Below are 10,831 nucleotides of genomic sequence, written 5' to 3' on the forward strand. Positions count from 1 at the left end.
CTTGAGTGGGAGAGGACGGACAGCGAGTGGAGACTTAACGTGCTGTCCATCCAACACACAGCTGCAGATAACTGAAGAAGAGCACGCCATAAAGAGATAGCGTCTCAGTGCTGCAGCTCATGCTGTGTTGAAAACAGTCCATTCACCACTTGACACTGAGGGGTAGTGTCGGGTCCTGCAGCCAAACCAGTTGAGAACCACTGGTGTAGACTATACTGGAAAATGGTATCAAACAATTTGGATTGGGGTACATTGTGGTGGCATTTTGTAGTCTCTCCTGGGTTCGGTAACTTCAGCCACTAGTACCTGCAAGTTTCATCATTGCGTGAGGAAATGTGGAATGAGGAAATGTGGTAGAACCAGAGTTCAACTCCTTGTGATGAAGTGGTGTGTGCCTCCTTGCCTTAACATATGTTGTACAAGTATTGTTCACTGCCCAGTTTTCCATCATACTTTTATTTGTATTCAAGTATTTAGGTCCTTCTTTACACACAAACAAAAATATCTCATGGTGGGTGCACTTATAAAGGAGCTCTTTTTCCAGTTGTCTAAATGCATATAAGGCACAACAAAAGGTTTTCCAGTATGGAAAATACAGTCAAGAAACTGGAATAGTGATACATTTTCCAATAATAATTAGCTGCAAAGCAATTAGTAGATGACTTTGTGGTTGTGGTTAATAACCACAGAGTCTACCGACTCTGTATGGGAGAGGGTGTTGGGCTCGCAGCCCTCTTTGCGTTCTTGCGTGTGACAGTGGTGCAGCGGGTGAGGATGTCTTTTGTCTTCGGCCTGGGTGGCACCCTGGGTGCCGCATTGGCACTCTTAAAGATGTTTGAGTCAGAGGCACTTGGCGTTAGTCTGCCCTCCAAGCCGCTGTCTGGACTGAGGCTGTACCTCGACGGCGGCGGAGGGGTGCGGTTGTGTTGCAGACGGTAGTCGTCGGTGCTCATGCTCAGGCTGATGGGCGTGCTGGCCGAGGAGGAGCTAAGGTCATCGCTGCTGAAGTCACTGTCGCTTGTGAATTCTCCATCGCTGTCCTCCTCCGGGCTCAGGCGCCCATCATCTATGTCGCTCTCCACCTTGATGACGGGCTTAGGGATGTATTTTACAGGGGGAGGGGGCACGGGGGCCTTCTTGATGATGGGCCGAACTGGAATGGCTGGTTGAGGTCGGTTCAGGGACTCAACAGATTTGGACAAATTCTTGCTCCCTGGTTGGAGGCGGTTGGGTGAGGTGGGTTTGGGTGTGGTGGGCCTGGCAGGCATCCGCTGAGGCAGAAGGTTCTCTTGAGAGCGACTCAGCTGCTGCGACTGCACTGCCAGGCTGTTGGGAGACAGGAGGGAATGGCTGGTGGGCTCTTGGGGGCGACTTTGCTTGTGTGCAGTAGAGGAGCCTTGGGCTTTCAGGTACATGCTGGGGATGTAGCCGGCTTTGGCTTTGTATCTGTGGAAAGCCAATGGCTGGGTTAAACTCTGGAAGGATCGGTCAGAAATAGGCATATTCCTGCAGGTATAGACCTCGAGGTATCATGTACCTCAAAACTAATTACTGGACTCCAAGAGAGCAGTTTGCACCTTGTCCATGACCATTGAGATACAAATATGTGCCCAACTTCCTTGACTCCAAGTCAAGGGCCAAGGGTATAAAAGCAGTATGTTTGAGGGTACCACACCCTAAAATACAATCCTAACCCCTTACCCTAACCTTCCTGCCCTGTAATCCTTGTATTCCAAGGGAACTGTGATTTTTCCAGGACCGAAAAGGGACAGGCACTGTATGTTCTCAAAAAGCACTGAGGATACACCCATTTTATAAACCATTGTACCACAAAGGGTACAACAATAGAAGACCATGTCAGTCTCCAAACTAAGTCTTAGTAACTCTTCCAGGGACAAACTGGATTTAAGTATCTTCCCAAATTGGAAAAGTAAAGAGGAAGGGATCAAAAGTACTTCTGAAGGTGCCATCCCATCACCATCTGTTCTTACTCCTAAAAGGACAATGATAGTCTCAGTCTCTGTCCCTGAAGGTATATTTTACATGAACGTACCTGGTAACGAATTACTGGACTCTTAAGATAACAGTTTGTACCTTTTCCATAGCCAAGTATGTTCCCAAGTTGGAAAAGTCACGGGTACAGAAACAGTACCTTTGAGGATACACCCCAATGACAAATCATTGTACCCCCAACCCTAATCCTACACTAATTAATGTATTATAACCCTCTAATGATTCGACTTTGAAGAAACTGTACCTTTTCCAGGATCAAAAAGGGACTCCCATGTTCCCAATCTCAGAAGTGTACAAAAAGTCAAAGACTCCATTTACTGGCTGTTGTACCATGTACCCTGTAGGACCAATTATAGAACTCAATTGGAAGTGTCTGTACCATTTCCAGGACCAAAAAAACCTCCAGGTATGTTCACAAACTGTCTGAGTGTCAAGTTTTCCGAGATGGTCGTTTTGAGTGCACACCCCATGTACTGTACAGGTCATTGTACTCCCAAGGGAGGGAAGGAGTCCACCTTTACCCCTCAAAAGTACAAGCCACACTAATGTCCTTAGTAGGACCAATTATACGTGTCCAAAGTAACCTTTACCGGGGTCAAAAAGGTACAGGTATGTTCCCAAGCCGTACAAGTCAAGTGTCAAAGTTACAACAGCAGTAAATATGAGGCCACCACTCTCCATTGTTAGCCCTACTCCGAGGCACAATGATAGGAGTTCACCCCAACCCCTCAAAGTAGGGTCTCCGAGGTAAGTGTTTGTACCTTTTCGAGGACTAGATCAGTTACCGTTATGTTCCCAAAACAGTCAAAGTGCCATTGGTAGCGAGTCATTGTCGGATGGAAGTTTGTAATACCTGATGAGCCACCAGCCATTTTCAGACTTCTGCAGGACCTCCACCACAGCACCAAGGCTCACTGTCATTTCGTCGTCGTTGGTGGCTTGGTAGCTCTTGGTGACAGCGTACAACATTCCTGAGGAGGACACAATGAGAGCCATTAAATGAGACAGCTCAACCAAGAGAACATGTGAATGAGCAAGGTGTCCATTAAGAGGCCTACCTCTTTCAGGAAGTCCATCGACACAGTCGTCTTCTGGCTCATCATCCAGCCTCTCCAGGTACGGCGCAGGAAACCAAGCCAAGCACTTGTCTTCATTCTCCACAAGCCACCAGCCTGAAGCACAGAAGACATCAGAACTGAACACTATCCCCAGTTAGTGTGTTCTTGCCCCAAAGCTTGTGCCCTCACCCGCTTTGTCCTTGATGAGCACGTCCACTTTCTCATCCGGCGCCACCTTGAACGGCTTGTTCTTGGTGTCCTTGGTCTCAAAGGGGGCCACGCACCTGTACGTCTCAGTGGCAAAGGGCTGGGTCACGCTGCCGCCTCCCTGGTTTTGGACTTTGCTCCGAGGGGCGTCTTCTTCGGGGGCCATGATGACGACGCTGAGGAGGAGAGACACAGACTTGAGCTAAGTACCGTACCGTAGGCCTCAGGCAACGTTATGCAATCATCTGGCTATTGTCAATAATGAGCAGCTAAACACGCTGCCTGTTGCTCAACAATGACCAACACACACATGCTTCCATGGGTGCTTGGATTTCTTGGAAGTTAATTAAATTGAAAATGTAGTTTTTAAAATGTGCTGGATTTTTCAAGTGAAGGGCCTTAAAAGGCACCCTTTAAAAGGCACCCTTTAAAAGGCACCCTTTTCAATCATATATCCTATTTTTCGGAGTAGATAATAATGCATACTAAATAACATCCATTTTAAAATATATTTTCTTCATTTCTTCTTAAGTTTATTTTGTAGTACATTGGCACATATTTTAGTGAACTATTTAAAATAAATACAAGTAAGTCATTTTTAAAAACACTAAAATGAATAATGTATTTATGCACACATAATTTTTTCCTTCCCCAGTACAAAAAACAACCAAATATTAACTATCATTTAAAAAAAAAAGAACAAATATATTTATTTCTACATGAATCTGTGTATAAATATGTTCTACCTTAATTTTTTCTTGCACAATCTCAAAAAATTCTTTGAGAATATGCAGTGGTGGAATGAGTGCGCACTTTTTTTTTTTTTAAATCACCTGGCCTCGAGCCTCAGCATTCTTTTGTCAGCTAAAGCAAACATACCCATTCCTTGAGTAGTCGGGCTGCAATTCTTCATCTTTGGGGTGGAGAAACTGGATCAAGTGCACCGACTGGTTGACCTGCGCGTCGGACCTCAGCAGTTTATCGCAGTATGTCTGCAAGGGCTTCAGGTAGTTGAGGCCTTTCTCTGAGCCAGTCCTCTGGCTTGCTTTTGCCTTCTTTGCCACTAATTAAAAAAAACAAACACACAAGTTAGCATCTTGAGAGATAACGCAGAATAAGAGATAAGTGGAATACCTTGAAATTTGGGCACGGTCCTCTCCGTTTTTTTGGTGGGTGGGAATGCTCTCTTTAGCTGCTTCTATAAAAGAAAAACATGTTTTTTTTTAAATAAAGCACTGTGAGTTGACATGATAAAAAAGTGTTTTTACACTTACATGCATTTTCTTGAAGTCCTCCACCGTCCTGTAAATTACGATGTCATTGTCGTCGGACCAAAGCACAGAGGTCATGAACATCTGAAGGAGGAAACAGTGCACATTTAACTCCCAGTTTGAGGATATCACCTGTGGAAAATGCACACAATCCCTACTTTTTTCTTGTCCTTCTGCATCACTCCCAGTACGCGGATGCTGACGGGGTACCTCTGCGGCTCCATGGCAAACAAAAGTCCAAAAAACTAGTCCCAGAGCAACAAATATTGTAAGAACACAACCAATCAGTCAGCTTCCACTAGTGCACAGATGCTCTGTGTGGTGCATTTATACCTTCCACCTGCACAGGTGCCTTCCACCTGCAAAGGTGTGGCCTCGTGACGTCTTGGCAATAGGACCGCATTTGTTACTTTCGGGGAAGTCCAGCATTGCCGTGTAAATAGGCGTTGAACGTCACAAATATGGTAATTATTTCTGGAGAAAAAAAATGCACCCGCAGAGGCTGCGTTCTTACTTTTAGCATAAGAAGCAGAAAAAGTGAACATACCCGCTTTTATTCTTTGCATCAGTGTTCACACAGTAGTTTGCAAAATTCATTTTATTGTAGAATAGCAAAATACAAATGATCCCATGATCAGAAACATATTCAATAATAATGCATAGATTGCATGATTTTCTTTTTTGCCAAAAATAAGTTAATTTTGTAGTATTTTAGGAAAATAAAGAAGTGTGTTTGTTGTAAAAAAAAAAAAAAGTCTAAAAATAAATCCATGTATCTGTGCTTGAATCTGTACATTAAATGTTTTTCCTTCACTTTGTTCTTGTAATGTAAAATTTTCTTGTAGAAAAAAACATTTAAATAAACTAAGACGCTAAATACAAAAACAATGAAAGATTCGAATAAATAAATACATTTCATTGTGCATAAGTCTGTACATAAGAGGCCTTTCCTTCCTACTTATGTTTAAAAAAAATTATTTAAAATTATTTAAAATAAAATAAATTATTTAAATAAAATAAAAAAAAACATTTTAATTAAAAAAAAAAGTCTGTCATTTCTTCTTGCACAATCATAGTTTGCAAAGTAAATTTTGCAGAAGACGGAAGACTTTATTTTAATTAACTAATAAATCATAACAATAGGACTAATAAATACATGACATATATTTCATAAAATAAGTTGTTGTTTTTTTACTTCATTTTCTCTCCAACAATTTGTTTGCAGGATTTAAAATTTGTTCATGAACTAAGACATTCTAAATAATTTAACAATAAAATAATTTACACAAATAAATACATTTGTTTGTGAACGTGTACAAAATTGTCTATTCCTTCATTTCTTCTTGCACTATTTGTTTAGTTTAATTTCACAGTGCAATATAAAAATGTGGTAAAATTGGAGTCAAGGTTCTTGTAAGCGTAAATAATATGAAATAATAATAAAAGTAATAACGGATGAAAGAAACATAGGTGGATAATGAGCTGTGTCCTTTCACCGTGACTAGCCAGCCAGGCTTGGAGGGTTTTTTGATGTCTTTTTAAAATAAGACTCAAAATAGTAGAACATCTACTGTCAGCTTCTACTAATTAACTTTGACCCAGTCTTCTTTGGATCGTGGGCGAACTTGGCCAAACACAACTGGCACGCGATCTGTTGTGAAAGACCAGTGGAACATCTTCCTTGGAGCCAGAAGTGTAATTTTATTTCCACGTGGTTGAATGGGTAGCTGGCATAAGGATTACAATATTCTGCTATAAATAATCCTTGGTAGTCGCAAAACAAGCATGTTAGGCGAATTGGAGACTCTCTGTGAGTCACCCATAAAGTCAGCTGGGATGGGCCCCAGCTCACCCATGACCCTGAACAGGATACGCAGTAGAAAATAAACAAGTGAGCCCACACAAATAGTATCTATGTCCAACATAGCGTGATGGAAAGTGAATAGAGTGAGGTTTCCCAGGCTGATGAAGTTTCATTTTTAATTGCTCACCGTTTTCTCTGTCTGCTCCGTCTTAAACCGAGCTATGCCAATCACTAGCAGGTGATTTTGTTGTAGTCTTCCGTTACAGCCTTTTGTTAGCCATTCTCGCTGGATGTCCCCTCCTAAATTAAGCTGAAACCAAAACGTTGCCTTCTGTTGCTGCTTTTTATCATGTTTTCTCAATCCGTCCCCTCTTAAAGTCATCTAAACAAAGTAGCAGCTACGCTGTTGCTGCCGTTGTTGTCTTGTTCTATGGCTTTTTGCTCTCTATCCTCTTTCCGTCTATGCACGGGTTCTCCAGCCAGCACCCAGCGGGTGTCACAGTTGATGTTATTGTCTTTTGTTACTGCAGTTTGGTCTCTCCTCCCCATCTCTCTCCAGGTTCTCCGACTTGGTGGTGTTGCTGTCTTCTGTCAGTTTTTGTCTCTTTTTCTGTTTTTCTTGTCTGCCCCCTCTCAAACCGAGTTGTGTGGCATTCAAAATAAACCACAGGTGGTCCTCGGGTTACGAACAAGTTCCGTTCCTAGGCTGTGATGTCAGTTGAGTTTTAGTGGAAGTCGGAACTTTTACCTAAATTTGATCTGAATTAACTTTTAAGTCACTCACACTGTACACAAAACACATAAAGGGCATATAAAATAGAGGAATAAAAGATGAAATACAAGAATTAAATGAAACGGTGGTTGTCTTGCAGGCCTTTCTACCTTCTTCAAATAGTGTCCCAGGCTGGTCTGGAAGGATAAACACCTCTTCTCCTTCCAGATCTCCTTGGAACAGTGTAAGGAATCCATGACCTCTCGAGCTTTCATTAGCATACAATCATCTTTATGGTTAATGACGGTTGCGACCGTCAAGCGGTCGGCCGTGTCTTCTCTCTGAGCTTTTTCACGATGTTCATTTTCACTTCCATGTTGATGGCTTTCCTTTGTTTCCTGTTGTATGACCGCCAGCTGCTAGCGATCATACATGCTGAATGAAGGCAGAAGTTATGCGACTGTAGGGCGCCTGGAATACTGTAAATGAATACACTACTTTTTATTGACCAGGCAAATTAGGTGAATTTGCACCAAGTATCGGTATGGCCGATAGCAGCCTGAATTTTACTCCTATCGGATCGGAAACAAAATCAGTGGTCAGCACGAGGCATACGCTGCACCCTTGTGCTGCGCGTGCCGTGCGTATTCTTGAGTCACACCTGCTGCGCCATTCCTCTCTGTTCAGGGAAAATTTTTTCCTCATTGTTGTTGTTGCACATTGTTTCACTTCCTTTAATGATTCATTGAAGCGACATGAAATCCTCTGCTCTTTTCTGTCTGTTTCCATAGCAGCGGCACGTATGCTCACGTTTCCTTTGCTTTGGGGGAAAAAAAAAAGTGTTTATTGGCTGCCAAGCCTGTTCACTTTTCACGGCTTTACACCGGCAAAACCACACAAGAAAGTATTTGAAATTTAGCGGTGATTGGCTTTGGAACTTTATACAGGTTAAAGCAGAAAAAGTCATCGAAATGTCAAACATGTTAAAAACCCCAAAGCAATTTGTATTCGCATGTTTGTATCTTATTAGTTTCTTTCCTGGAGCACTTGAGATTTTCATTTTAAAAAATCAATTATTTAAAGTATGTATTATTACTGCAAATTTGACCAGTAATCAGGCTAAAAAAAAAAACCCAACTACTTTATTTTCCACAGTTGCTACACAGTCATATCTAAACAACTGATGGTCCTAAGGCAGGGGGGTCCGAAGTGCGGCCCACGGTTGTGATTTAATCAGCACGCAGAACAGTCTAAAAATGTAATTTAACAAGAAAGCAAAAATGGGAAAGTCAAAATATTAATTTAAGAGAAGAGTTGTAAATCTAGCAAAGAAAAAAGCCATAATTTGACAAGCATAATTAATAGTATGAGGATGTCAAGAAATGTTATTTTAATAGAAAAAAACTTTTTTTTTTTAAAAGTCAAAAACAATGAAAGTTGTACATTTTGGAAACTTAGGTTGGGGAAAATTTATAACATGGGAATAAAGTCAAAATATTAGGAGAAGGAAATATACAAGAAGAAAGTTGTGATATTTGGACAAAAAAAAAATTAAAAGCAGAAATGGAAAAGAGCAGAAGTTTTACCTGAGTAAAGTCAAAATATTAACAGAAAAAAATAGTTTCCTAATGAGAATTTTTTTTTTTATGAGAATAAACTTGTAAAATGAGAAAAAAAATACAATTTTAGTAACAAAGTTTAAATTAAAAAATATATATTTTTAAAAAGATATTAAGTTACGATTACAAGAAAATTTACAAGGACGCTGAAATTAAATAGTTGTCAAATAAAAATTTTTAAAAACACCGAAAATGGAAAAAAGAGCTGTAATTTTACAGGAATAAAGCCAAAATATTAACAAAAAAAGTTATAATCGAATGAAGAACAAAAGTCGCAATTTTAGAAGACTAAAAGAAGAATAAACTCACATTATTATGGAAAAAACTTCTTGAGCTACATTACGTATCTTACCATATCCCTATGTGTTGGTGTACAAAATATCAAAGTGGTCCTTGCGTCCTTTCATTTTTCAGAATGTGACCCTCGGTGGAAAAAGTTTGGACACCCCTGGCGTAAGGTCAAAGTTCAGTGGTAGCAAGGTCCAAAATGAATCATAACATAGCTTTTCCATGTGTGTAATAGTCTTTAAACTTGGTGGCCAAATACTGCAGTAGGATCTTAGTCACTCAGTTGATTAGTTTAATGGTGATTGATCATTACCTTCAGGGTAATGGCCTAAGGTCAATGTTCACCATCAATATTAATTCAACGAAATAGTACCGAATATTGAACCCCACAATGAGAACTTTCTATATCTGTTATTAATCATTAAATGACGTTACATGTCATTTAAGTGTGTTGCTGACATCTGGTGGTCACTGCGATCTACTGACAGGTCAGTAAATTGAAGAGTGAAGGAAGATGGAACGCAAACGTTTCATTTGTATTTCTCCTCACACAATAAATAGTTGACTCCCAACATTTTTGAGAAAATGCGATTTATTTATTTTTTTTGCATTGTTCACTTTCATGTCAGTTATGACTGACACACACACTATGGGTTTCACTTAAGCCATCAAGAAGATTTAAAAGTATTTTTTCCCCCCACCTTCAGTTTTTTTAAATTGTCCTCTCCGCCCCCCCCCCCCAAAGGGGGGGAAAACATTTTGTTTGAATGCAGCTCTCGAAAAACTGACTTCTTACTCATGATTAAAATTGCATTTTACACACGCACGCACGCACGCCACCTTCATAATGCGCGTGTGGTTTCTGTGCACACCCATCACGGATGTGCCAACACCCCCTACACAAAAACACCAGTGACACACCAGGAATGTGACGTCACATATTGGGAGTCCTCATCGTAATTGTACTCACAATAAAAATAAAAAAGCCTTCTTTCCTTGTTTCAACATGCTTTATCAATCCTTTGACTTGTTGTGACAGAGATTAGGCTTGCAAAAGGAGGGAAAACGCCCACCTGAAGCAATGTTTGCTGTAATTTGGAAACAAATAAAAGGTTATTAATCATCAAGGACGCGTTCAGGCATCATTGTACATGATTTGGATTTAAAATGCTACACAAATGAATGTGTATGTAAAAAGATAAGTAATAGTTCTCAACTTAAGGCTAAATTGTTGTTTGGTGTCTAATTCTGGGAGAAAAGGTGAGTACATAATGAAAATAAAATCAGGCAAATTAAATGAAAGACAAATTAAAAAGAGTGTTCAGGTAGACATGTCTTCAACCACTGTGAGACGTTTACTTCATCCTGTCCACTCGCCTTCTACTCAGAGTCCTCCTCAGGAGCGACGGTGGGGATACCGAGGCGGCTCCAGTCCGGACAGATAGTGGCTCTCCATCTTTTTTTGAAGACCAGGACAACATGTGCCGTCTCCTCCTTGACAAACACGCTTGAGTGTCGTTTTTCTTCAGCGAAATTCATAAATAGGCATACTGTGCTCTTGGATGTGGCTTAAGCTGAGTGATTGGTACCTGAAAAGACACAGAGAGCCTTGATACATATGTGATGACAGGTAGGTTACTAAAAGTGATGGCCATGCTGATTATGGATTGTCAACACCGTTTTCACATGTAGTTACTTCATACAATGTTAAAAACAGTGGTGACATAATGGATTTCCCCACCGGCAACATTAAGTCAGGCCCCACTAGTTTACTGCCTAAATAGGCTGCTGTAGGAATAGAAGTCGCAAGAGTTTGCTGTGGGACCATTTTGAGACAATGTAAACATGACATACTGTCT

General features: G+C 40.7%; 2 protein-coding genes across 2 annotated transcripts in view; both read right to left on the reverse strand.

Moving 5' to 3' along the window:
* Positions 1-437: 437 nt before the first annotated feature.
* noxo1a (NADPH oxidase organizer 1a) lies at positions 438-4,852 on the reverse strand. The gene is made up of 8 exons (XM_054758945.1): positions 4,708-4,852; positions 4,553-4,633; positions 4,413-4,476; positions 4,158-4,341; positions 3,261-3,454; positions 3,072-3,185; positions 2,867-2,984; positions 438-1,446 (listed from the first exon to the last, which is right to left on the reverse strand). The coding sequence occupies exons 1-8, from the start codon at positions 4,771-4,773 to the stop codon at positions 693-695; spliced, it is 1,575 nt and encodes a 524-aa protein (XP_054614920.1). The 5' UTR covers positions 4,774-4,852; the 3' UTR covers positions 438-692.
* A 4,733-nt stretch (positions 4,853-9,585) lies between these two features.
* The window catches only part of gid4 (GID complex subunit 4 homolog), a 5,801-nt gene continuing 4,555 nt past the window's right edge, over positions 9,586-10,831 (reverse strand). The window contains exon 6 of the mRNA XM_054758963.1: positions 9,586-10,561. Within this exon, the coding sequence (XP_054614938.1) occupies positions 10,498-10,561 (64 nt within the window). The 3' untranslated portion in view covers positions 9,586-10,497. The remainder of the gene's footprint in view (positions 10,562-10,831) is intronic.

This window comes from Dunckerocampus dactyliophorus, chromosome 18 (assembly GCF_027744805.1).
Source record: "Dunckerocampus dactyliophorus isolate RoL2022-P2 chromosome 18, RoL_Ddac_1.1, whole genome shotgun sequence".
Classification (NCBI taxonomy): domain Eukaryota; kingdom Metazoa; phylum Chordata; class Actinopteri; order Syngnathiformes; family Syngnathidae; genus Dunckerocampus; species Dunckerocampus dactyliophorus.

Coding starts and splice junctions, on each gene's coding strand:
- noxo1a (XM_054758945.1), bottom strand. CDS start 4,773: ATGGAGCCGCAGAGGTACCCCGTCAGCATCCGCGTACTGGGAGTGATG. Junction 2,985..3,071: donor CGATGGACTTCCTGAAAGAG/GTAGGCCTCTTA, acceptor TGTCCTCCTCAG/GAATGTTGTACGCTGTCACC. Junction 1,447..2,866: donor AATGGCTGGTGGCTCATCAG/GTATTACAAACT, acceptor GGCTTTCCACAG/ATACAAAGCCAAAGCCGGCT.